The 27181-nt window shown below is 36.6% G+C and overlaps 1 protein-coding gene and 1 long non-coding RNA gene across 2 annotated transcripts in view; both read right to left on the bottom strand.

The window, feature by feature from the left end:
* Positions 1-11913, bottom strand: part of LOC149793668 (techylectin-5B-like) — a 45962-nt gene extending 34049 nt beyond the window's left edge. The window contains exons 1-4 of the mRNA XM_089969033.1: positions 11823-11913; positions 6785-6853; positions 2271-2385; positions 1397-1522 (exon numbers count right to left, since the gene is read on the bottom strand). Coding sequence (XP_089825159.1) covers positions 1397-1522; positions 2271-2292 — 148 coding nt within the window. The 5' untranslated portion in view covers positions 2293-2385; positions 6785-6853; positions 11823-11913. The remainder of the gene's footprint in view (positions 1-1396; positions 1523-2270; positions 2386-6784; positions 6854-11822) is intronic.
* Positions 11914-15551: 3638 nt separating this feature from the next.
* On the bottom strand, positions 15552-25713 carry LOC149793667 (uncharacterized). The gene is made up of 3 exons (XR_016422866.1): positions 25661-25713; positions 25292-25363; positions 15552-15654 (listed from the first exon to the last, which is right to left on the bottom strand). It is a non-coding gene; the product is annotated as an uncharacterized LOC149793667 (long non-coding RNA).
* Between the last annotated feature and the right edge of the window lie 1468 nt (positions 25714-27181).

The following is a 27181-nucleotide window of genomic DNA, read 5'->3' as shown; positions in this document are numbered from 1 at the left end:
TCACTGGCCTTAATGGGGTTGGATGAAGTTCTCATCCATCACTCCCGACAAACTGATTTAACTGTTGTAAGACCAAGCAATGATGAAACAAGTGACAAAACTGAATCAGATGTACCACTATAAATATTTGTTATAATTTTCTCTACGAGAATTTTATTACCCTCAGTAGGCGGTGTTCAGAAAGGTGTACTTCGCTATTTAGCATTCTTTTTAGTTGGAAGTACAGTGATTAATTTATTTCGTCAAATGAAACATTTGGAAGGATATTATTACAAATTTTGCAACGTTATTTCATACAGCCTTATATTATTGTGAACGAGTTTAGAATTTAATGAGAGAGAGAGAGAGAGAGAGAGAGAGAGAGAGAGAAGTCAGTTGTTGTTGAATTGGTGGTGATGTATATTGTAATTGCTCAGGAAGTGGAGATGGTTGTTAAAGTTGTGATTGTGGAGTTTATACCAAAGCTAGTTATATGGCAAGTAAACATTGTGGAGTTTATAGATGTACCAAACCTAGTTATATAGCAAGTAAACATTGTGGAGTTTATAGCTGTACCAAAGCTAATTATATAGCAAGTAAACATTGTGGAGTTTATAGATGTACCAAAGCTAGTTATATAGCAAGTAAACATTGTGCGTCCTGGAAAAAACGTTATGGTCTTCTATAAAATTGGATTATTACAATCCATTTTTCTCTATAATTGAAAAGGGATTTTGATGCATCAAAATCTCATAATAATAATAATAATAATAAGAAGAAGACGAAGAAGAAGAAGATGAAGAAGAAATATGATAATGATAGGCACAGAGGTCATTGCGTAGAAATGCTAGCTTTTCATTTTCCCATGAATGGCCGCTATTGACAGATTTGGCTTAATTTACGGAATTTAATTTTGCTATTTCACACATTTTTATCGTTTACTGAAAGTGTTTTATTTATTTTGACAAACGTGACATTTGATTTTGAATGACATTGTCTCAAATTTCACATCTTTACCCATTACAAATAAATATATTTTCTACCAATTTCCAATCTGATTAAACTCGCATCTTCACTATCATATGTGAAGACCTGACAACGACTTCTTAGGGATCATGTTCTGGTGACCTATGTTATCACCATAATCGCTAATTTTTTTATCAGCAAATTAGAGGAAGTCTTATATCTTCGCGTCTGGGTGGCTGAGCAGTATGGCTGAAGTACATCAACGTGTTCCGAACGATTTGATTCACTTTTAGATTTCCAAAAACTGTATTTCCATTGGCTAGTTCATAGGTCGACAGAACATGATATCTAAGCGGTCGCTGCCAGATCTTCGCGTAGGAAAGTGGAGATTTAGTTTTCATCTGATTATTTCATTGAGAGAGAGAGAGAGAGAGAGAGAGAGAGAGAGAACCTGTCGTTGTTGAGTCGGTGTTGGTATATATTGTAATTGGTGTGGAAGTTGATGTAGTTGTTAATTTTGTGAATGTGGATAGTGTAGAAAGACCCGAGCTTGTGGTGTAAGTGATCATTGTACGTCCTGAAAGAAAAAGAAAACACAATGTCATGATCTTTTATAGACATTGATTATCATACTTCATTTTCCTCTGTGTCTAAAAAGGAACTTTCGTGCAGCAAAGTATTATATGAACAATGATAATAACAACAACATTAATAATAATGTTAATAAAAATAATAATGAAAAATGCCTAAAATAACTAAAGTAACTTTAAATGAGGCACATACATATGAATATTTATTTGATATAGTGAGAATACATAAAAATATTTATTTAATGTTTCATATCGATACATATTGTTAACAAATATCGAAAAGGAAACCACTTTTTAACACAATTTTACCGTCAGTCGTATTTTTGTTATGATTTTCCAAAAATGAGATACAGTGTTTATACATTTGACTGTTTTATAAACTTGAGTAAGTGATAAACATGTTTTAAAACCAAGTGTGAATAAATAACGTAAAATAATATCGGCATCGTTGATCTTTGAAACATTGGTGGTCAGAAATGATCATGGATGGGCATGTATACGCCACCATCTGCGATTGAGCTTAGGAATGTAAGTATGCTATCATCTTCAAATATTCATTGTTTTACTATCGGAAAATTGTAAGAGGAAAAATAAAAAGTTATAGACTGTGTAAGTAACTGAATCATACAAATAGTTGTAAGCTACAAAGCGAACATTGTACAAGTGAAAACGGTTTGACTGATGGCCCATAATTAACTGTTAAAGTATTTCGTATTGAATCATAATATTTGATACCTTTTGCATTGCATAGATCCATTGTGCAGCATTCCTTCTCATGATTACCAGACAGAATAAACTTTTTCAGACGCTTTCCATTCTGTTCGCGACTTGATCGTCGATTGTAGCATAGCTGAAGTCATCCAGTGGTGACGTAATATATCAATATGTGGTAATATGAATTGAACTGGAAGTTTGTGTTAAACATTTTCTAATAGTAATAATAATAATAATAATAATAATAATGAGGACTTTGTTAGCGCCTAATCTTTAGAAGCTCTAAGCGCTTTACAACATTAAACAACACCTATAACATAAAAAACAATAAAAACATATATAATGATATTATTACAAAAAACAAACACCATGAAATTTTAAAAAAAGAACCCCTTAAAAACATGTTGAAACTATTTAAGTTACGGAACATTAATATGTCTTTAAGTTTGTTCTTGCAGTCGAAATAAGTGAGTTTTAAGAGCACTCTTGAATGTAATCACTGTCTTTGTGTCTAAATTCAGTGGGCAATTTATTCCACGTTGCTGGGCCCTGGTATGCAAAAGAACGTTGTCCATATGACTTCGTTTTTGTAGTGGGTGTAATGAGTATACGATTGTCAGAAAAGGAGTGTAAGTATCTTGCTGGTGTGTACACATGGGTGAGGTCGGATAGGTATGTTGGACTGGAGTCCGTCAGTGAGACGTGTCACATAGAGCAAATTTTGTGTTTGATTCTGGATCGAATGGATAGCCAGTGTAGAGTACTGAGCAGCGGGGAGGTCTGCTCTGATCGTGGTACTCTAAGTATGATTAGAACGGCTCTTTTGAACTTTTTGAAGTTTCTGAAGTAGATATTGAGATGAACCAGACAGAACTGAGTTTCAGTAGTCCAGACTTGAAAGTACTAATGAACATACAAATGTTTTAAGGGTATCCACTGAAAGATATTTGCGAATGGAGCTGATGCGTCTCGGCTCAAGATATGCAGCCTTGCATATGTTCATAACATGTTGGTGTAACGTGAGGGTACTGTCAAAAGTGACACCTAGGTTTCATACTGACCAAGTGAATTTAATGTTGGTTTTGCTGATATTCATTGTGTGAGGTAAAGGATGTGAATGAGAAAGTCTTTGTGTTGTGATCAGAATGGCCTCAGTTTTATCATCATTCATCTGCAGCTTGTTACATGTCATCCATGATTTCACATCAGTAATGTACCTCTTTACACCTTGGATGGTAGCATCAACTTCAGTTGGGTGGCTCGATTTGTATATTTGGATGTCGTCAGCGTACCTTTGGCGAGACACTGGATAATGATATATGACATTTGAGAGAGACTGAGTGTATATAATGAAGAAAACAGGTCCAAGAACAGACCCATGTGGAACGCCACAACATAGATTAACTGGGCTGACGTTTATTCCATTTGCAGACACAATTTGTGTCCAGTTGACCACGAAGGACATGAAACACAGTAAGGCTGTATCATGAATGCCAAATACGTGCTGGAGATGGTAAAGTAATATATCATGGTCTGTTGTGTCAAATGCTGTAGAAAAATCAAGGAGGGTGAGGACTGTAATCTTTCCGTTATCCAAAGCAGATAGAATGCCATTAACTACTTTTAGATGAGTAGTTTCAGTACTGTGGCAAGGACGATATGCAGATTGTACATGGCTAAAAAGACTGTTTCAATTCAGATGAGATACCAGCTCGGATAGAACAATCGTTTCTAAGAATCTTTATATGAATGGGAGATTAGAAACTGGGTGGTAGTTCTTTAAATCGTTATTATCGGGTGTTGCTTTCTTCAGCAGAGGCTTTACAATGGCAGTTTTGAAAAATAACGGGAATTCCCCGGATGAGAGAGAGGTATTAATAACATCAGTTAGTGAAGGCAATACTGGATCTAAGCATTCAAGCAGCAGTGATGTTGGAATTGGATCAAGTTCACATCACAATTGTACGTACTAAATCCATAGAGACAGGTTCAAATGCTGCTAATAGTTGACGCTGAAATTCTGTATCCTAACTGTATGGTGACCTCGAGTCAATTGAAATAGTGCTGTCAAGCTTATCTCTAATGGTCTGTACTTTGTCACGAAAGAAATTTGCAGATAGGTCTGGATGGTCAACTAGAGAGAAGGTAGTTGGAAGTGGTATACATTTGTTTCTTGACAGTAGCTTGTTCGAAATCTCGAAGAGCTCTTTGCAGCTGGAACTTTCCATGATCTTAGTACTGTTGTGGACGGATTTCGCTGCATGGACTATGTTTGTGACGTTCTTCTTAGCGGCTTCATAGATTTTCTTATAAATAGTGAGTCTGGTGAAAAACCAAAGCCTCTCAGCTTTACGGCGGTCTCTTTCAGCAGTGCAAAGCTGGTCCCTAACACTGCTATACCAAGAAGAACACTTTTGAATTGATACTCTGCACTTGGTGGCTGGGACATGTTTGTCGAGCAATGAACGCATGCAGTTATCGAGTTGTTTTGCTGTAGGAGATACGCATGTTGTTAGGTTTGCTTGGATGTCATGCATTAGTTTGGTTCTGTTTATCATAGTAGCAAATAAAGGTGGAGGGTTAGGCATACCAGGGAGGAACGTATTATATTATCATCTGGTCTATGAAAAATCCAGTCTAAAATATGACCATGTGTATGGGTGGCTTGGTTGACCGACTGTTTGAGGTTGAAAATATTAATGGAATCTAGGAGTTTTGATGTGTTTGGGTTTCCGGGACAGTCAAAGTGAAAGTTGAAATCTCCAAGAATAATCAGGTTCCATTACTCCTGGAGATTCGGAAGCTGCTCCAAAAAGAGAAATTCAGTCATCTTGTTTTTTTTTCTACTAGGAGGAGGGCGGTATAGACAGAAAAAATGGACTGACCTTTGTTCCAGTGTAAGTGTGGTTTGGAATAGTTCAAACGATGTGTTGTAGAAATTGAAAGTTGTGGTGTGGTTAAGACGTTTGATCGTGGAGTTCTTTGTGATGATAGCAATTGCACCTCCGCGAGAGCGGCGGGAGAACGACTTGATTGAGTAACCAGTGTGTGTTCGATCTGCGTACTTGATGTTTTTAGTCATGTTTCTGTCAGGAAAAAGACGTCGATATTCTGATTGTTGATAAAATTAACTATTTATCTGTGCTTTTCCGGTGGTCCTACTTATTGGGCATTGATTAATGCAATACGCAGAGATATCTCTTGGATATTTTACACAAACGTTGACGATTTAATGGGGATTTGAATTAGGTTATCGGAATTAACGGTCGAATTTTGAAATTGTTGAGCCGGAAATGGCATAAGGGAGATAACTTCAATTCTTCGTCCTGTTCTACGCCGGCCAGCTTTGAAACAGCGTTTTCTTTTTTTTTTTTTTTTTTCTCACTTCTGTTTGCAGTTAAGTAATGATGAATGTAGTCCCAGTTCGTTTAGTCTAGAGCACAATGATGTGTGGAGAGTCAAGGAGTGGTCATTTGAAGCAATCATTGAGGGTCCATCATAGCATAAACAGGTTGACTGGCGAGTATGATGTGTTGGCGGTTTGTTCAACAACAAAGGAAGCTGTAGCAGTGGAGCAAGAAAGATGAGAAAATGTCTAATTGTTCTCGTTTCCAAAACAAGGAGATGAAGAAACACATACGAACTGAACAGCCAATGCATGATAAACACAATAATGCAGACGAAGACAGACAACAAGCACATATGTCATGAAAAACGACACAAATAACAGAACTGCTGCTTCAAGCCGGTTAAGCGATAGCGGCCATCTTGTACATTCTTGTACGTCTTGTAATCAGGGCTATCACTTTATTCTTGGCAAATGCGAAAGCAAATTCAATTATATGGTAGTGTTCACAGTTTTATTTAAAAGCTGCAAATGTTCTAAAATATGATATACTCGAACAGAAACGAGAATGTTACTTACATGGATGAAAGGATAATATCAGTGGAATTCTATTAATCCTCGGCTTGTTTTAATAATGCACACAATAAAGCTCTCTGTATTGTAAGACACTAGTGCACAATATACCTTATAATTAGAAAATAAATCTTGTTTATATTATGTTTCCTAACGAGGTATTAAAATGTATCACTGGGAGAAATGATGTGAGGATAGTGGCGATACCATTGTTTCCCATTTAAGAAACATAGCTGCCCTGATATATGTTATTAAAACCTGTATTTTTTACATCTTAATATGTGCTACTATAGACCCTCTAGTGTACATGTGTGCAGTCAATGAGCTGCTGATACGAATTCCCTAGAAGCAAATTCAAAGTAGTAACAAAAATTGATTTCAAGTATTAACGTTTGATAAGCATGAATCCGGGACACTTTCAGTGAGTTATATAACTTGCATAAAAATAATGCATTATCGCAAACAATGTCTGTTTTACACTACAAAGTCGAGAAAAAAAAAACACCAATAAGGATTTAGTAAAACCCGACCGGTTAAAAATAGGGTTCTTTGGAATCATCCACACACAGATATCATTTAACTGTTCGTGCTTCATTATTAACACTAGTAAACTTACGTGCTTGTCCCTGCACCCGCTGGTATATATTGTGTCGGAAAATTCTGTGTTTATTTCCGTATAGCACACCTGCCAATTTGAATAGTAGGAATTGGAAGCCACAATTTTTTCTATTCGTAATATTTGTATATAATAGCTCTTTTCGGTGTTTCATAATCGCTTTTTAATGAAAGTTAAACAAATATGAGAGGATTTATGATACTTTAGGGGTATTAACTATCTTGAAAACAGTAATTTGGTCAAATATTTGTAACTAACAAACGTCGAAGTTATATGTGTGCGTTTGATTTGATTGGTTTGATTGGTTCAACAAAAGTATGATAGCGGAGAAGCAACGTTGATAACACATGGTTTTAAACGCATTCAACTCGTTTTTAAACTTCAAAACCATTAACCATTTTGGATGAGGTCGAAAAATAGCAATTACAATAATTTAGACTTAGTAAATGGATCAGATATTTTCACTAAAACAATTCTGGTACGTTAGGCTGTTGCTTACTGATGCGGATTCTGACAATGCAATTTAGAAAGACGATTTGTGATGGTACATAGTAAAGCGTCCAAAAAGGAGGTTCCAGAAAACAATCTGAATATATTTTGATCTCGCATTATGTGGTTTTGATGGCAAATGGTGGAAACTCAGTGTCTTGAAGACTGCTGCGAAAGGTGCAGCAATTCACCCAGACTGTGCCTATTGAACTCAAATCAATGTAGATGGACTCATCCAAGACTCAAATGTATCCAAATGGAGACTTCGACCCATTTGGAATAAAGAGACACCAATGAAAAACAGGAAAACCAAATGACGTGCGCCTAAATATATTTGAGTAATTCTGGTTCTTTTTGTCAACACACATATATAAAATAGACTGCTGCTAATGCGGGATTGATTACATATTCAAACCTTATAAGGTGTGGAGAATGAGACTGATTAAAACAAAAAATGCTACAGCGTGGTTATCTCATTAAAGTCATCTCAGTGTTCCTAAAATCAGATGGGAGAGAGGCTATAGTAGAGAGGGCCCTCAACAATGTTCAGGATATGCTTCCTTTCCATTTCGCCTGTGTATCTATAACCGTACCCATGTAGCAAATTTACAAGATATTACATGAATATCAGTCTATTATTATTTTAGCTAATGTTTAATATAGCGCATGCTTATTGTTGTAAAGATTCAAATGTTCGCATGGGTTTGAGACCCACGTGCTTCAAGATGAATGGGTTCTAGAGTCATTCCCTTAATAATCTTTAGGAAGATTCCCTCTGAAATAAACATCGTTTAATACAAGTAGCACATGCTATTTAAATGCTCTCATATTAGTTGTTGATGGTGATGTTGATGATGATGATGATGATGATGATGATTGTGGTGGTGTATGATTAAAGTAATGTTATGGATGGTGACATTTATATCGAAATAGATCACAGAAAAAGTTTTGCTACAGAATTGAACAAAATGGGGAGGGGATATAAGTCTTTCTACAATATGTATTGTATAGTAAACAACTGATGCATATTATATATTTGCATTTATTTACACTTTCAGACTGTAGGCGTTAATCATTAATGCAAATATTGAGCGCGTGGATATTGCTGCTTAGTCGTACCCACGTGAATGTAATTTCTTTGAAGGTGGGAGGAGCTATTATATTGCGGCAGACTAGAAAACTGGTACTGATTCAAGGTGATCTTATCTAGGCTCGAGGCTCTTCCTCCTCTGCAGAGGGCGGCCAGCAATAGTTGATTGGATGGTCAATTTGAGGATATGCCGTAGAGACTCACTACAGCTTCATGAACGATGGTATGTGTGTGATTGCTTTTTTTTACGTAGCTTTAACACTTTTTCAGCCATATCGCTACGATGTCTGCATTATGGCAGCTTCTAGTGATGTCTAAGCACTGGGGCATAATGTCGTAGACATGTAACATCATGTCCAACCCAGTCTCATTATCCTGACACCAGACCGACCAGTCCTAACACTAACCTCTTAATGATGAGCGTCAAGCGAGGCAGCTGTTAGTACCATTTGTACAAGTCTTTGGTATGACTCAGACGGAGTACGAACCCGCGACCTACCGCATCCGAGGCGGCGTTAACGATGGTATGTGCCGAATCCACCAAACGTTATTGAAGTCTAGTATTTCGTGTAAGGGACATAACTTTCAACTTAGAAAGTACACGAACAAATTGGCTTTGATTTGCTTAGTTAAGTATAATGATTGAGAAGGGAAGTATCCATAACATCAAAAGGCACAAGCCACTGAAAATATTGGAGTGGTGATAGTGCTGGCAGTATACACATTTCGTCACTCCAACCATTTATATCTTTACCCTTATTTTGTGACAGCAGCAAACGTTTTGCTTGAATAAATTAAATAATATAGGCAACGATTACAAGACGAATGTTAAATGTGATCAATTGCAAGAAGAGATTCAGTTTGTAATCATCGATCTTGTTTCTCAGAACCAATTTAAATGAATGTTACCTAATCTGTTTTGGGGCGCCGAGTGGACGAGTGGTCTAAAGCGCTCTCCGTTACGAATCACTGCCATCTCACCTATGCGTGGGTTCGAGTGTCGGATTCGGCTAATGTAGGTATACGAGAAAGCGTGCCAGTAGCTTCTCGTGGGTAGGTGGTTCTTTCCGGGTTTTTCCGGGTTCTTCCTCTACCATTAATACTGGCCGCCATGTATAGCCTATCGTGTGCCGAAAAATGGCGTGAAACCCAATAACAATAACAACAATCTAATCTGTTTAAGATGATATTTAGTCATACTGGATAATTCTCTGCCATCTGTAGAGTCCATAGTAAAATGGCACGATATCATTTTATATTTTATTTACGTAAACTATACCGTAAATTCTTCACCAGGTACAAGTGCGAGAATTTAAATGACTGGAAGGTCAGTTCAATCTCAGAACTTAGCATATGTTTATCCATGTAATGTTTGCTCATAATGATCATGAGGTCCATGTTTCCAGGTGCCAAGCCACACATTCTTGACAGGAAGGGTTGGGATGGGACGTGTTTAGGTAAATGGTGCTCCTTTTGAGAGTATTCAGGACGGATTAACTCGACCTTTCTTCTCGATAGCAATTGTTATGCCGAGTGGAAGATTAGTTGGGGCATGCAAGATTGGGTGTGTTAGATATTCTCTCTCGATGGATTTACCAACACGGGCTTACGTGTCGGCTGATATCACCTGTGTGACTAGAGACTCATTATTTTTTAAAAATGTTATTATATGTGACAAAAAGGTAAGTAACAATATTAGAAAATAAATGAATCATACCAATCAAGTATCAGATGTCGCCGATAAAAATCCGATGCTCTGTGAACAAGAGGCTAATGAGCCCTAGCCTGATTGGTTTGTGTTTTTCTTTGCTAAAAGTCAGACTCTGTCAAAAGTTGGCGCAAGTGTTACCTGCCTCTGATATTTACACAGAAACGACACTTTACTCAATTAAAGAACTCGATGACCGAGAGTTTATGCAGTAGTGAATTTGTGATAGGTTATGAAATGAAAATAATCCTGTGGAAATATTTAATAAATTGAAACGATCTTTGTTACACATGCGGTAAATATAGTCTTTTGATGGAGAAGAAATGAAAATAAATGAAGACATGTATTGGAAACAATTTCCAAGATTCCACATGCATTAACATGTACAAGCACGATTTAGGCGTATGTTCTGTTATATCAAATAAGACATGGTGAGAAATAAACACAACGGTCACAGTCATCGACAAAAACTCTTCTATAATAAACTAAGGTTCTCTTAAATTGTACATGCTTGATCCACCCTCTTTAAATGTAACCTTTGATATTTTAGCATAACATTTGAAACTGTTCTGCTTGATATTTGCTGCTCTCATTTCTCTATCCTAAGTCTATAACGCAAAGGTTTGATACGACTTGTGCTTGCAGAACTATCCCTTCGCATTGTGAAATGGAAGGTTTCAAGTACTTTTCCATACTCATTTTCACTGGATTATTGCCTAAATGATGTGTCTAAACACCCGTATCACCATTTGCATTTACTGTGAGGATTAGCTTGGAGAAAAAAATCATAATGAGTAATAAGTCTACTTGCAAGGCATTTACAACACTTCCTATAATAATGACCGCTCCGGTGGCCTAGTGGTTAGAGTGTCCGCCTCGGATGCGGGAGGTCGTGGGTTCGATCCCCGGCCGAGTCATACCAGAGACTTAAAAAATGGTACTAACAGCTGCCTCGCTTGGCGTTCAGCATTAAGAGGTTAGTGTTAGGACTGGTCGGCCTGGTGTCAGGATAATGTGACTGGGTGGGGCATCATGCTACATGTCTGCGGCATGATGTCCCAGTGCTAGACATCACTATAAACTGCCACTTTGCAGACATCGTAGCGATATGACTGAAAAATTGTTAAAGCTTTGTTAAAAATCAAAATCACATCATGAGTAGATTTTTTCATTCGAAACTGAAACAAATACATAGTGTTGCTTTTCTTTTTGGTTTTGATCACAATTTGTAATTTTATAACGCACATCATCATCAACTTTTGCTTGAAATGACCGTGCAGCAAATCCACTTCTACATTAATGGCTGGAAGTATTGTTTTAGAATCACATCACACACAAACGTACACCGTGACTTACATAATGGATGCAATGGAGCAAGTACTATTCAATAATTGTAACGCTGAATTGAAGGAATTGGGTTGGATAAATTCAGCCAGAAAAAATATTAATCAAAACATAATGTTTAACAATAGAGTAAATAAAACAATGAAAACAGTCTCCGTACTTGATCATTAAGTGTCCTAACCATCCTGACTGGTACGAGTAACACAGTTGATCGTATGAAATACCAGTTCAACAAAAGAAATAAACAAAATAAGATGTGAAATTATGTGTTTGTATATAACACTGTAATACTAGCAATACACACGTGAAAATGGAGTTATATATCAAAATATATTTTAATGAAGATCAAATCTAATTTTGTTATTTCAAATGCAAAATGTATAGATAAATTATACAAATGAACTCACTTCATGACCTTGGCATGCCTGCACCGTGCGACATGTGGTCAGATGTCCGGTCGGCCCACAGTAATAACATACTGGACCTCTTGTAGGTGGATAGCCTTTGAAATTGGAAAGGGATGTAGAAATATAATTCAAGTTACAGACACGTCCGAAATATCAAGAGAATATGGAGTATGAAAGCTATAAACTCTTTGAAATGCTCAAATTCCCATGTGAATTGAAATGCATCCACCAAATTAAATGGCAATTATTAAGTAGAATTCAGTAACATTTAAAATAGACAGAGCAACGTATGTATATATTCGAATTCTAGATGAAACATTATTTAATAGCTATTGCAAATATTTCGTTACTTGATTGAATTCTAACATAACGAATATTCATTTCCATTTAGCTTTTACAGTTGCTGGTTTGGCCTTAACTAAACACTTGTAAAGTGCATTGTAGCAAGGTTACAGTGTATACACGATATGAAATATTTTATCTACTTTTGTCCTGATTTGTACCAAACGTCAATTCTGGTGCCTGTATATTCACTCCGGGCGCGGTTATTAAGAAGTAGAGAAAACCGGTACATGCGACCCTGTTTAGACGATGATGTTACCGTAATCAATATTATACGAAAGGTTCGTTGTTCCTTGGAAAGATACGTTTTCATTGTCATCGACACACTGTGGTACAAATCAAAATCATCATGCACATTTTCCTAACTCACATTGTAGATGAGAATAATACTGTTTCACTTTACAGGTAAATGATCAACCCAATTGTTCTCTTTCGCTTTGCGGTTAAACGCCATGTTTAATTAGATGATATGATATACACAACGGCCGGTATATTTAGTGGAGGAAGAAGCTCAGAATAACCATGCAAGAACCACTGACGAATGAGAAGCTACTGCTAAGCTCTATCACATACCTATAATGGTCGAGCCGATATTTGAACCCTCGTGGACATATGCGATCTGCAAAGGCGAGCCTCTTACAATACTCGGTCACCCGGGGCTACTCCAATTATTTCCAGTGCTGACATGTATTGCATATAGATTGTGTTCATTTCTTTCCGAAAAGCTTCTAAAACGCTGACAAGAGAGGAGGGGATTATCCCTGCCACCTCTCCACAACCACAAAAAGAAGAAACAACGAGAGTGACGCAACCGAAATGTTTTCCTAAAGCTCATTTTGTTACAGTTAAAATGTTAAAATTACGCCCTGAAACGGTTAAAATGCAACAGCTCCATGGGCTCCGGAATCTGGGCCGCCATTGGAGGTTTCGTTCCTCATACGCCTGGCTCAGTTGTTAAGGTGCCCTCTTAAATAGAAAATATGCAAACGATCCAACTCATATTTTCCAGGACATATCGTCCATGTTGTTACCTTAATGAACTTAGGACTACAACAAAGACGCCAGAAAAGGCAACCAATGATCAAAGTAAAGCACAGTCTAAGTCGATGCACCGCCAAAGCACTCTTTACCTAATTGTAGACACATAGGCAATTAAAATACAAATGTAGTGTTCAAATTGTATTTTTCAGATAATTTAAGACAGTGTCATGATGTAAATATTTATTGCTGATACACGTATGGCTAGTCCCACAGGTTTTGGGCCTCTCATGCTCATCATTGATTCCGAACAGTTACGAAGTAAGAAGGCAAGAAAGCATACATCATAGCGACGTAAACGTAAAACCAAAGTACATCAAAGACATTAACCTTAATAACGCCGAAAATAATTTGCAGGAGTCCATGATAAAACATTTTCTTTTCTTTAATTGCTGACTGCTGAAATTATCACTGATATTCTTCAGGGAGAAAACACAACACGATTTTACAATTAGCTACTGTGGTGGACATATTGGACGTCAGGTTGTCACTAGTTTTATTTAGGACCAACAAGACATTAAAACAAGACATAACAAGAATTTTTGGTGGAAACCCAATGTTTAATATGACTTTCATTTTGAAGAAGCAATGATACAAAGATATTCAAGATAGCTGTCATGGTGGCCATATTGAATATCACATTGGCAGCATTTCCATTTACGACAAAACTATACATCGATAAGACCACTATTATGAATATCTATATTTTTGTGACTCCTAGTACCCCATTATATTTAATTTTATTTAATTTTCGTCAAGTTTGTATACTGTATAGAATTTTTTTTGTCATAATTTGTGTACGTACTTTTAATATGTTAAGAACGCAAAAGTGCCTAGGATCTATAAATAGATGTTTACGTATGTGTTGACAAGTTGTAATGATAATTGTATTAATAAGACTTAAAATGGAGCCTAAGGCGTAGTTTTTCAATGATTGATGGGATATGGATTTTCCGAGAAAAAGTATGTATTTTCCCATTAGTTGCGTGAGGTCACGTGAATATGCTTAGTTCATCAAACTGAATTTTGTATGTTGTGACATGGAGTCTATTTCGAAGTACAGTTGCAATATACAGAGTATATAAAGAAATAATTAAGCTTTCAACTTCATTTTCACTTACGGAGTCGTTCGCAAATATTGTGTTCCTGATGTAAGCCTGCAGATCTATTTTTTATGTTGTACTTAGACATTTTGTTGAGAGGAAAATATTTGTTTTGACTTTTTAGTGGTGATATAAATTGCTCATTATTTGGGCAATGACATTGTTCTAGAACTGTTATAAATTATATGAAGGAGATCTTGACAACGCCATCTTCACATTGTCACTGTTCTTGGAGGACAATTGTATTTCCGGCATTAAAATGTAAATGGTACTTTTCATTCATTTAGGGCTTTCATATACCTTTATAAAGATTAGCTTGGATTCATCTCACAATGCTGCAAGTTCCTTACACTTTTCATTTCTTATTTGAAATTGTTTGTTAAGTATTAAATAATTTATTTGTTATGCTTCTTTTCTGTTAATTAAATTTTGTGATCATAGAGTCGTAACACCAACCATCTAGGAGACGTAGTGATAAAAAGATTTCCAACAGGACCCTTTTGGAGGGCATATTTGAAGTCTCATCTTTCATTTACGACCAAAAACCGCCATGCTAATATGATCGTTCATTTAAGAACTGTGGAGATAAGATGTTCAAGATGGCCGCTGTATCGACCATACAGGATGTTTGATCAGTTTACTCATACCATATGGACACCATAAAATGTCTATGGATTATAATATTAAATGTGTTCAGGAAAGGCGGCTATACAGGCTTTAAAAATTGCACCAGTCAACCATATTTGAGATCACATCAGCACCATTTTCATAACGGTTGAAGCAGGTATCATACAAAGTCTTTGGCCCCATTGGATGTCTGAATTTAACCATTTTGATTTTGGATCAATTGAGGATATAATGCATGTGTATACAATGTTTCATGACAATCCGCCAGTCCGGTTAGGAGGAGTATCAAAGACAAACAGAAGAACGGACGACTAAGAAAAGACAACAGACCGAAACCATCCCATGAGATCTCCTGGTCTATTATCCTGAGAGTTAACATTTTCACTCTTTGAGAATGAATGTGTAAAACAGCAACTTGAGTTGGTGGCATATGATTACAATGTACTTGGAAAATTATATCCAGTAGAATTTACACCTGATATTTAAGACCATTTCGGATCGGAGATAATTGTACAGTAATACTATAAATTCATGCAAGTCAACATAATTAGCAACAGACTATACCCATCTGTGACCTGTGGATAAACATTATTGCAATGGTCCTGATCAATGTTGTCACCTGGTTGTTCACATCCCTGCGCGTTACAGAGATCGGTTTTGCAGCACTCAAGACAGGCATTATTGATACTTCCGCTAGAACTGGCAACGCGATTACCACAAAGCTGAAATGGGAAAACATGAATAACTCTACACACAAATCTCAAACATTTTCCTTAAAAACTTCATAGCGGTAAGATAGAGTGAATTTATTAATTTATCCACAGTGGCTCCAGCGAAAATAAACAAAATTCTTGTGTTTGCAACGTATATTTATATATAAGTATGGTGAACTCAACAGGTCTCAAGGAAGACGCACACAAAATAAGTAAATAACATTCTGGGATTGGTGTCGAGAGACCTTCAATGTATGAGATTACTGTCACAACCTCGACAGAATAATGATAGAGGATTACAACTTGTAAGAAATATAACCACATAGTTAACAACGGACGGTAGAAAACAGTAACGTATCCGCATCAACTTACAAATAATCAGTTTAGCAGGAGACAATTAAGTACTAAAAGGGTACAGAGTGAAATGGTCAATGAATGACGGAAGACATTAGTTTTAGAGACAAATCCTATGATTCCCTAAATATTAGTTTTTATTAACTAAATGAACCTACTTCATCTGTATAAATCCGTTTTAAACGCAAGATGTAAACGGAGTTAAATCTAAATTACTGATATGTAGCTCTTTTATAAATATAGATTTCAGCCAATCCCAATTACTTAAGGTCGATCAAAAACTAATCATATTATGCACACTAAATAAGGCAAAATCATAAAATGGTCAACTACTCAATTTCCTACGACTTCTCCAGGAACTGCTACTATTACTCCTGTCACTACTAATTCAACTACTTCCCCACCTGCAACTACTACTACTCCCCCTACTACTACTAATCATGCTATTAATACTCCCCCTACTGCGACTAATCATGCTACTACTACTCCCCTACTACTACAAATCATGCTACTACTACTCCCCTACTACTACTAATCATGTTACTACTACTCCCATACTACTACTAATCATTCTACCACTACTCCCCCTACAACTACTAATCATGCTACGACTATTCCTCCTACTACTACTAATCATGCTACTACTACTCCCCCTACCACTACTAATCATGCTACTACTACTCTCCCTATCACTACTAATCATGCTACTACTACTCCCCCTACTACTACTAATCATGCTACTACTACTCCCCCTATTGCTACTAATCATGTTACTACTACTCCCATACTACTACTAATCATGCTACTACTACTCCCCCTACTACTACTAATCATTCTACTAATACTTCCCCTACAACTACTAATCATGCTACAACTATTCCTCCAACTACTACTAATCATGCTTCTACTAGTCCCCCTACCACTACTAATCATGCTACTACTACTCCCCCACCACTACTAATCATGCTACTACTACTCCCCCTACCCCCCTACTACTACTAATCATGTTACTACTACTCCCCTACTACTACTAATCATGCTACTACTACTCCCCCTAATACTACTAATCATGCAACTACTACTCCCCATACTACAATTCCTCCTACTGCTACTAATCATGCTATTAATACTCCCCCTACTACGACTAATCATGTTACTACTACTCCCCCTACTACGACTAATCATGCTACTACTACTCCCCCTACTACTACAAATCATGCTACTACTACTCCCCCTACTACGACTAATCATGCTACTACTACTCCCCTACTACTACTAATCATGCTACTACTATTCCTCCTACTACTACTAATCATGCTACTACTACTCCCTTACTACTACTAATCATGCTACTACTATTCCTTCTACTACTACTAATCATGCTACTACTACTCCCCTACTACCACTAATCATGCTACTACTACTCCCCTACTACTACTAATCATGCTACTACTACTCCCCTACTACTACTAATCATGCTACTACTACTCCCCCGACTACTACTAACCATGCTACTACTAATCCCCTACTACTCCCCTGCTACTACTAATCATGCTATTACTACTCCTTTACTACTACTAAGCATGCTACTACTATTCCTCCTACTACTACTAATCATGTTACTACTACTCCCCTACTACTACTAATCATACTACTACTACTCCCCCTACCACTACTAATAATGCTACTACTGCTCCCCCTACCACTACTAATCATGTTACTACTACTCCCTTACTACTACTAATCATGCTACTACTACTCTCCCTACTACTACTAATCATGCTACTACTACTCCCCTACTACTACTAATCATGCTACTACTACTCCCCCTACTACTACTACTAATCATGCTAGTACTACTCCCTACTAATGCTAATCATGCTACTACTACTCCCCCTACCACTACTAATCATGCTACTTCTGCTCCCCCTACTACTACTAATCATGCTACTACTACTCTCCCTACTACTACTATTCATGCTACTACTACTCCCCTAATACTGCTAATCATGCTACTACTACTCCCTACTACTACTAATCATGCTACTACTACTCCCATACTACTACTAATCATGCTAGTACTACTCCCCTAATAAAGCTAATCATGCTACTACTACTCCCCCTACTACTACTAATCATGCTACTTCTTCTCCCCCACTGCTACTAATCATGCTACTACTACTCCCCTACCACTACTAATCATGCTACTACTATTGCTCCCCTACTACTACTAATACATCTGTAACTACTACTACTCCCCTACTACTACTAATCATGCAACTACTACTCCCCCTACTACTATTCCTCCTACTACTACTAATCATGCTACTACTACTCCCCTACTACTACTAATACACATGCAACTACTACTACTCCCCTGCTACTACTAATCATGCTACTGATACTCCCTCTACTACTACTAATGATGCTACTTCTACTCCCCTACTACTACTAATCATGCTACTACCATTCCTCCTACTACTACTAATCATGCTACTACTATTCCTCCTACAACTACTAATCATGCTATTACTACTCCCCTACTACTACTAATCATGCAACTACGACTACCCCTACTACTATTCCTCCTACTACTAATAATCATGCTACTACTACTCCCCTACTACAACTGATACACCTGCAACTACTACTACTCCCTATCTACTACTAATGATGCTATTACTACTCCCCCTACTACTATTAATCATGCTACTACTACTCCGCTTCTACTACTAATCATGCTACTACTATTCCTCCTACTACTTCTAATCATGCTACGACTACTCCCTTACTACTAGTAATCATGCTACTACTATTCCTCCTACTACTACTAATCATGCTGCTACTACTCCCCTACTACTACAAATCATGGTACTACTACTCCCCTACTACTACTAATCATGCTACTACTACTCCCCTACTACTACTAATACATCTGCAACTACTACTACTCCCCTACTACTACTAATCATGCTGCTACTACTCCCCCTACTACTACTAATCATGCTACTACTATTCCTTCTACTACTACTAATCATGTTACTACTACTACTCCTCCCCTACAATTACTAATCATACTACTATAATTCCTCCTACTACTACTAATCATGCTATTACTACTCCCTTACTACTACTAATCATGCTACTACTATTCCTCCTACTACTACTAATCATGTTACTACCACTCCCCTACTACTACTAATCATGCTGCTACTACTCTACCTACCACTACTAATCATGCTACTACTACTCCCCTACTACTACTAATCATGCTACTACTTCTCCCCATCTACTACTGATCATGCTTCTGCTACTCCCCCTACCACTACTATTCATGCTACTACTACTCCCCTACAATACTTAACATGCTACTACTACATCCCCTAGAACTACTAATCATGCTACTACTACTCCCCTACTACTACTAATACACCTGCAACTACTACTACTCCCCTACTACTAGTAATCATGCTACTACTACTCCCCTACCACTACTAATCATGCTGTTACTATTTATCCTACTACTACTAATCATGCTACTACTTGTCCCTTACTACTACTAGTCATGCTACTACTATTCCTCCTACTACTAATCATGCTGCTACTATCCCCCTACTTCTACTAATCATGCTACTACTACTCTCCCTACTACTGCTAATCATGCTACTACTACTCCCCCTACTACTACTAATCATGCTACTACTACTCTCCCTACTACTACTAATCATGCTACTACTACTCCCCCTAGTACTACTAATCATGCTAGTACTACTGCACCTACTACTACTAATCATGCTACTACTACTCCCCCTACCACTACTAATCATGCTACTACTATTTCTCCTACTACTACTTATCATGCTACTACTACTCACTTATTACTACTGATCATGCTACTTCTATTCCTCCTACTACTACTGATCATGCTACTACTACTCCCCCTACTACTTCTAATCATGCTACGACTACTCCCTTACTACTAGTAATCATGCTATTACTACTCCCCCTACTACTATTAATCATGCTACTACTGCTCCGCTTCTACTACTAATCATGCTACTACTATTCCTCCTACTACTTCTAATCATGCTACGACTACTCCCTTACTACTAGTAATCATGCTACTACTATTCCTCCTACTACTACTAATCATGCTGCTACTACTCCCCTACTACTACAAATCATGGTACTACTACTCCCCTACTACTACTAATCATGCTACTACTACTCCCCTACTACTACTAATACATCTGCAACTACTACTACTCCCCTACTACTACTAATCATGCTGCTACTACTCCCCCTACTACTACTAATCATGCTACTACTATTCCTTCTACTACTACTAATCATGTTACTACTACTACTCCTCCCCTACAATTACTAATCATACTACTATAATTCCTCCTACTACTACTAATCATGCTATTACTACTCCCTTACTACTACTAATCATGCTACTACTATTCCTCCTACTACTACTAATCATGTTACTACCACTCCCCTACTACTACTAATCATGCTGCTACTACTCTCCCTACCACTACTAATCATGCTACTACTACTCCCCTACTACTACTAATCATGCTACTACTTCTCCCCATCTACTACTGATCATGCTTCTGCTACTCCCCCTACCACTACTATTCATGCTACTACTACTCCCCTACAATACTTAACATGCTACTACTACATCCCCTAGAACTACTAATCATGCTACTACTACTCCCCTACTACTACTAATACACCTGCAACTACTACTACTCCCCTACTACTAGTAATCATGCTACTACTACTCCCCTACCACTACTAATCATGCTGTTACTATTTATCCTACTACTACTAATCATGCTACTACTTGTCCCTTACTACTACTAGTCATGCTACTACTATTCCTCCTACTACTAATCATGCTGCTACTATCCCCCTACTTCTACTAATCATGCTACTACTACTCTCCCTACTACTGCTAATCATGCTACTACTACTCCCCCTACTACTACTAATCATGCTACTACTACTCTCCCTACTACTACTAATCATGCTACTACTACTCCCCCTACTACTACTACTAATCATGCTATTACTACTCTTCCTACTACTACTAATCATGCTACTACTACTCCCCCTACTACTACTAATCATGCTACTACTACTCCCCTACTACTACTAATCATGATACTACTACTCCCCCTACTACTACTAATCATGCTACTACTACTCCCCCATCACTACTAATCATGCTACTACTACTCCCCCTACTTCTACTGATCATGATACTTCTACTCCCCTACTACTGATAATCATGCTACTACTACTCCCCTACTACTACTAATCATGCAACTACTACTCCCCTTACTACTATTCCTCCAACTACTACTAATCATGCTACTACTACGAATCATGTTACTACTAATACAATGAACTACTGCTACTACTACTACTACTACTACTACTCTTGTTACTACTACTTCTGTTATTACTGCTACTCCTGTTAATATTACTACTTATGTTACTACTCCTACTCATGCTACCACTACTACTCCTCCTCCTACTACTACTCATGTTACTACTACTAGTTCTACTACTGCTAACACTACTCCTGCTACTACTACTACTCATGTTACTACTACTAGTTCTACTACTGCTAACACTACTCCTGCTACTACTACTAATCATGTTAACACTACTGTTCTTGTTATTACTAATGCTACTACTGCTACTGATCCTGCTACCACTACTACTCCTACTACTAATACTACTGCTACTACACCTGCTACTGCAAATAATGTTTCTATTACCGATCTGCCGCTGCTACAACTCCTGCTACTACTACTGCGCCATCTACTACTACTACTACTCTTGTTAATAGTACTTATAATACTACTACTTTTGCTACTATTACTCCTGCTACTTCTACTACTCTTGTTAATAGTACTTAAAATTCTACTACTTTTGCTACTATTACTCCTGCTACTACTACTACTCTTGTTAATAGTACTTATAATACTACTACCTTTGCTACTATTACTCCTGCTACTTCTACTACTCTTGTTAATAGTACTTATAATACTACTACCTTTGCTAATATTACTCCTCTGCTTCTACTACTCTTGTTAATAGTACGTTTACTACTACTCTTACAACTACTACTACTAAGACTGTTGCTACAACTTGCAAAATATATAATATCCGATCCAATAGAAGAAAACCATGGCGGTGGTACAAAGCAAGAAAAGAAATAGACTAGTGGGTTATGAGAAGTGATGCAAAATAACTCTTGTCAGAAGAAGAAGAATTAAAACAAGCCAAGCCATTTTTTCAACAACCTAACAGAAACAGAAATCATGATATATTCGGGGAAGATATAGCTGTTTTAAATGAGTGGTTCCGAAATAGACAAATTATGATTCCAAGGATATCGATCAAGAAGAAGATACCATAACAACAATCTAATTCATGCGAAAACGACTTAATAAATGCAGAATTATATAACCTTCCGACGAGACGAAGCTTGTAGGTTTTGTATAAATATATTTACAATCATCCAGTGCCATAAAATGCGAGAGGACCTCAACACTATGACGATCAATTACTTGCAATTCTTCTGTAACTCGAAGCACGAAGCCTGATCAGGATACTAGGTATTATATGCTTGTACATCGGATGCGTATGATATCGGTACCTTGTTCCGAATTGAATTAGAATCGATAGGGGCAAGGCTCTTAGCACCGCGTGTGGAAACAGAGAAACGCATGGACACACAAACACACAGATATATATATATATATATATATATATATATATATATATATATATATATATATATATATATATATATATATATATATATATACTGGCATGACAGACTTGCATAATTGAAGATATCGCAGAAAAATCAATCTGATTTTAACAACAGCATCCATAGCAACTACAGGATGCAATACAGGAAGACTGAAGTTAAACTTGTTCAGTTATAAAAGAAAATTGTTAAGGAACTGCTGCCTCTGAGATAAAGGTTTACATCTTCATGGTGCACTGGAAAGATATCACAGTGCTAGTAACAATGCCATTATGCAGTACCATAAATAATACACAGGTTCGTTCCCTTGCTAATGCATTTTTTTATACAGATAATGCTACCATATTTCTAAAGTCATATCATATATATTAAGTTTATGTATTAGATAACGTGTATCTCGTTATATCTCATAACAGTATATTCGTTGGTATTGCACATGTCTGTTGAAGGCAATTTATTAAAGTGGAAACCGTAGCCAAGGCATCGTAATTATGATTTAGAAGTACATAAGTCCTTGACAGTACCGTTGTTCCTGCAAATCGTAGTTGCGATGTTAGCCCCTTGTAAGATACAGCATTACGTATCTCTTGACAAACACGTTTATATTAAACATTATCAAAGTTAAAAACGTCCTTTTCTTAACCCACCTTTGTATTTTTATTATTCCAGCGTCGATGGATACTATAGGTCTGTCCTTTACATATCTCAAGATGTAGTTTGGGATTTGATCAACGTGTGTTCAGAGTTATAGCTATTTATCTCTTCAGCCATATCATAAAATAATTATGAATATCGATGATGTCATCTACCTGCCGACCTAGCTACCTATTTAATCATCTGTATCCGTAATACTTATACAGAACACTGCGAATATATATATATATATATATATATATATATATATATATATATATATATATATATATATATGTGTGTGTGTGTGTGTGTGTGTGTGTGTGTGTGTATAGTATTTGCGCTGTATCAATGATATACCACGAGATGTATACATTTTCCATGAAAAGGAAACGAGGCTTGCGTTCGTTATTATGAATAGTAACAGGGCGGCCATTTGCATCTATAGTAAGAGTATGATTCGAGCCAGAAACATCAAAATAATGAAGGAACAATAGGTAAGTAAACAATTTAACCTTAACTACGTTTCCTTGATATCGTTTATGTCCATATTTCTCTATTCCTATTTAGTGTCAGTGTCACTTTCAATAATTCTCTTACGTTTCCGCTGTGTAGGTCCTTTTTGAGAATTCGCCTGTTGAAAGAAGTTGACCCAGTTAGGGATCTCGTTCATGTTTTCCGTTAGGTGCATAACAAGCATATTTTGTACGGTGATATTTGATCCGTAGAATGGGTTGCTCATAATCTGATTCTGCTGGATATTACACGTTTGGGAACTTGATATACTACAGCCTGTTGCTGTGCAGTTGGAATTTTCCTTGCAGTGGGGGTGGGGGTTGACAGCATCATTGCTTTGGTGACCGGTGTTGCTCAGGTAATTGTAGTACGTCTGTTTGTTGTTTTCACTAATGTTTGAGTAGCTGTTTATAGACTGTACGTTTTTGTCGCCTGAAATTTGCATGATATCAGTTGGGGGAATGTTTTTGTCTCTTAACTTTCTTTCTTTCTGTAATATTTGCATTTTCTTTCATTTTTTAAAATATATTTTAAGATGGCAATCAATGGAGCTGATGATGCTTCTTAAGCTGTTCGGTTAAAACTCAGATCCATCTTTTCTCCTAACACTGAGTATAAAACCAGCCAGGTGCTGATCCAATTCAGATGGGTGTATCTTGTGTTAATTTCTGAATTCATGTTTTGACTGCACGAATTCTGTCACTAGCCTTACATCGCAAAGTGCCTTTTCTAAAGTATTTGCATTCTGCTTACTTTCGATACATTTCAGCATATCGTCAGGCTCATGGTGTACAAATATGTCTTCTCTAACACAATGATCATTTTCATTTACAAGTGTCTCAGCCATGTCTCTATCAAACGCTCCAATTAACTGTTGCTCCATCATCTTGCTCCATATCTGATGTCATTGTTTTCTTTTTTCCAGTTGCAGTGTTTGATTTTTGCCAGCAGGAGAGACTGGAAACTGCAGTGTTGACAGAGATGACAGTAGATAACACAGGGTTGATCTCAATAATATTTATTTCCTGGATTGAGTATGGTTGTTTTTATTGTTGTATAAAAATGCTAGTTTCTATTAAAAATATTTTACAAGAAAATCACTTTCTTGTTATTGTTTCCTTTTTAAATATAATATTACAAGAAATTCATATCCATATTTAGAGAGTATAATAGCTATAAAAACATGCTCATTATGCGTATTCATACGACACGGGCAAATCACAATTTGATATACCAATGCTATTGGTATATCAAGTTGCTTTATATCAACACTTCAAAGGCCATGATATTTTTAATGTATGTGGTATATATATATAGAGTCATGATAATTTTATTACATACATTATTGGTCCTGCATCCAATGTTATAGACGATTTCGTCTTGAAGATTTAGGGTTCTCTCCACTGCACAGTACTGTCATTTGAAAAAGAAAAGTAAATAAAATGCACGAATGTAATGGAAACGATCTCTCGAGTAATGGCTTTTACGTCATTGATTGCAACAATATTTCCATGCATTTATGTTGAAATATCTGGTATTTATACATAGTCATTCTAAATAGCCGTCCAAACAGAGGCACGAATCATAGATAGAAATCGAAACCTATTATTTTCTCTTCTTTAATTGAAAGAATGTTGATACAACAAAGTAAATATCTATTCGATAGAATCTGCTGTCCTTTCTTCAATAATAAATTTTGGGTTAACGTACCTCATCTTGTGCACATTCAACGGCCACGTGGCAATGCCTAGGTTGAAATATTTCTCTACACTGAAGACAGGTTAGAGCTGGAAGCAAAGGGTCTTCGTTAGCACCTAGATGTAACTCTGATTTAATATAAGGTCATTGTTCTTCAAGCTAGATCAGTGGCTTAAATGTCGTGTCAAACAGAAATACTTAAGTTGTAACAGAGTTACAATGAATAAAATATGTGCGAGCATAAGCACCGGTCCGCGCTAGAAACACAATGTTAAGGATTCGTTTTCTTTTTCTTTAAAATCATGAAATGATTCCAGGTCACCTAAGTCGTATATGGTTCTTAAATACAATAGATAAAATTTCATATATGTATAAGTGATCGATTACGATAATGCAACAAACGGACAACGAACTTGAAATAGGTTCAAAAGTGTGGATACTTGGGGACAAAAAAAACTTTGAAATAGCATTTCTATTCATAAAACATAGCAAAGTCAACGTTTTTAGTGTGCATGTTTTGTTTTCTGTTTCTCTGTTGCAAGTTTGACTTTGACAAAGACTCATTGTGAATATAATGCGCTTTTCCTGTTGAAGACTAGTTCTAGTATGTACTGTTCGGTGCCAGCGGTTTGTATATATATATATATATATATATATATATATATATATATATATATATATATATATATATATATATATATATGTGTGTGTGTGTGTGTGTGTGTGTGTGTGTGTGCGTGTTTGTGTATATATTTGTGTGAGTGTGTGCAGAAAGAGAGATGATTATTTAACATTTCTCGTCTTTTGTCTCATCTGGCAGTTTTGTTATAACGACAATTTTTTAAGTGTCACTTTACCTTTGTCGTAAAATATCTTTGATGCGTTCAGCCTAGTGTAATATAAAACATATTCCACGGACAGAAAACATGATACACATTAACATAACATATTTCTTGATCCACACCCCGTCCCCACCGCAAACATACATTTCAGGTTTCAATATAGAGTTAATATGAGAGTTTGTTATTTTAATACAGGGAAAAGATATCTCATATTAAATCTTAACCATTACTTTTAAGCAATATACAGAAGCCACCGCTGATATCCGCTAATTATAGCACTGTCATTCTCGGTCGACAATATTTGTTTTGCTGAATGGAATATGGAAAATCTATATTGTCTTCTACTTATATTTATAAAAAGACACCAATGGACACATGCACCGACACTAATATTGAAAGTGACCATAAATGACAGATTACAATTTAATATTGTTACTGCAAATATAATTTAATAAAGTATTTTTGTAAAGTAAATACATTTTGTGTTGGAATCAATTTTGAATCTTGTTTGTATGAAAAATGAGATCGTACCGTGAGTTTGCCATTTCGCATTCATTAGCTGCACCAAAAGAAAGGCTACGAAAATGTGTTGCATTCCTGGAAGAAAATAATAACATTACATCAAATGCCACCATAGTCTTGAACAAATCAGTATCTCATCAACTGAGACACATTTTAAAACATGCTGCTT

This window comes from Sinohyriopsis cumingii, chromosome 8 (genome assembly GCF_028554795.1).
Source record: "Sinohyriopsis cumingii isolate HCF-2022 chromosome 8, ASM2855479v2, whole genome shotgun sequence".
Classification (NCBI taxonomy): domain Eukaryota; kingdom Metazoa; phylum Mollusca; class Bivalvia; order Unionida; family Unionidae; genus Sinohyriopsis; species Sinohyriopsis cumingii.
This window is presented reverse-complemented; position numbering and strand designations above follow the sequence as displayed.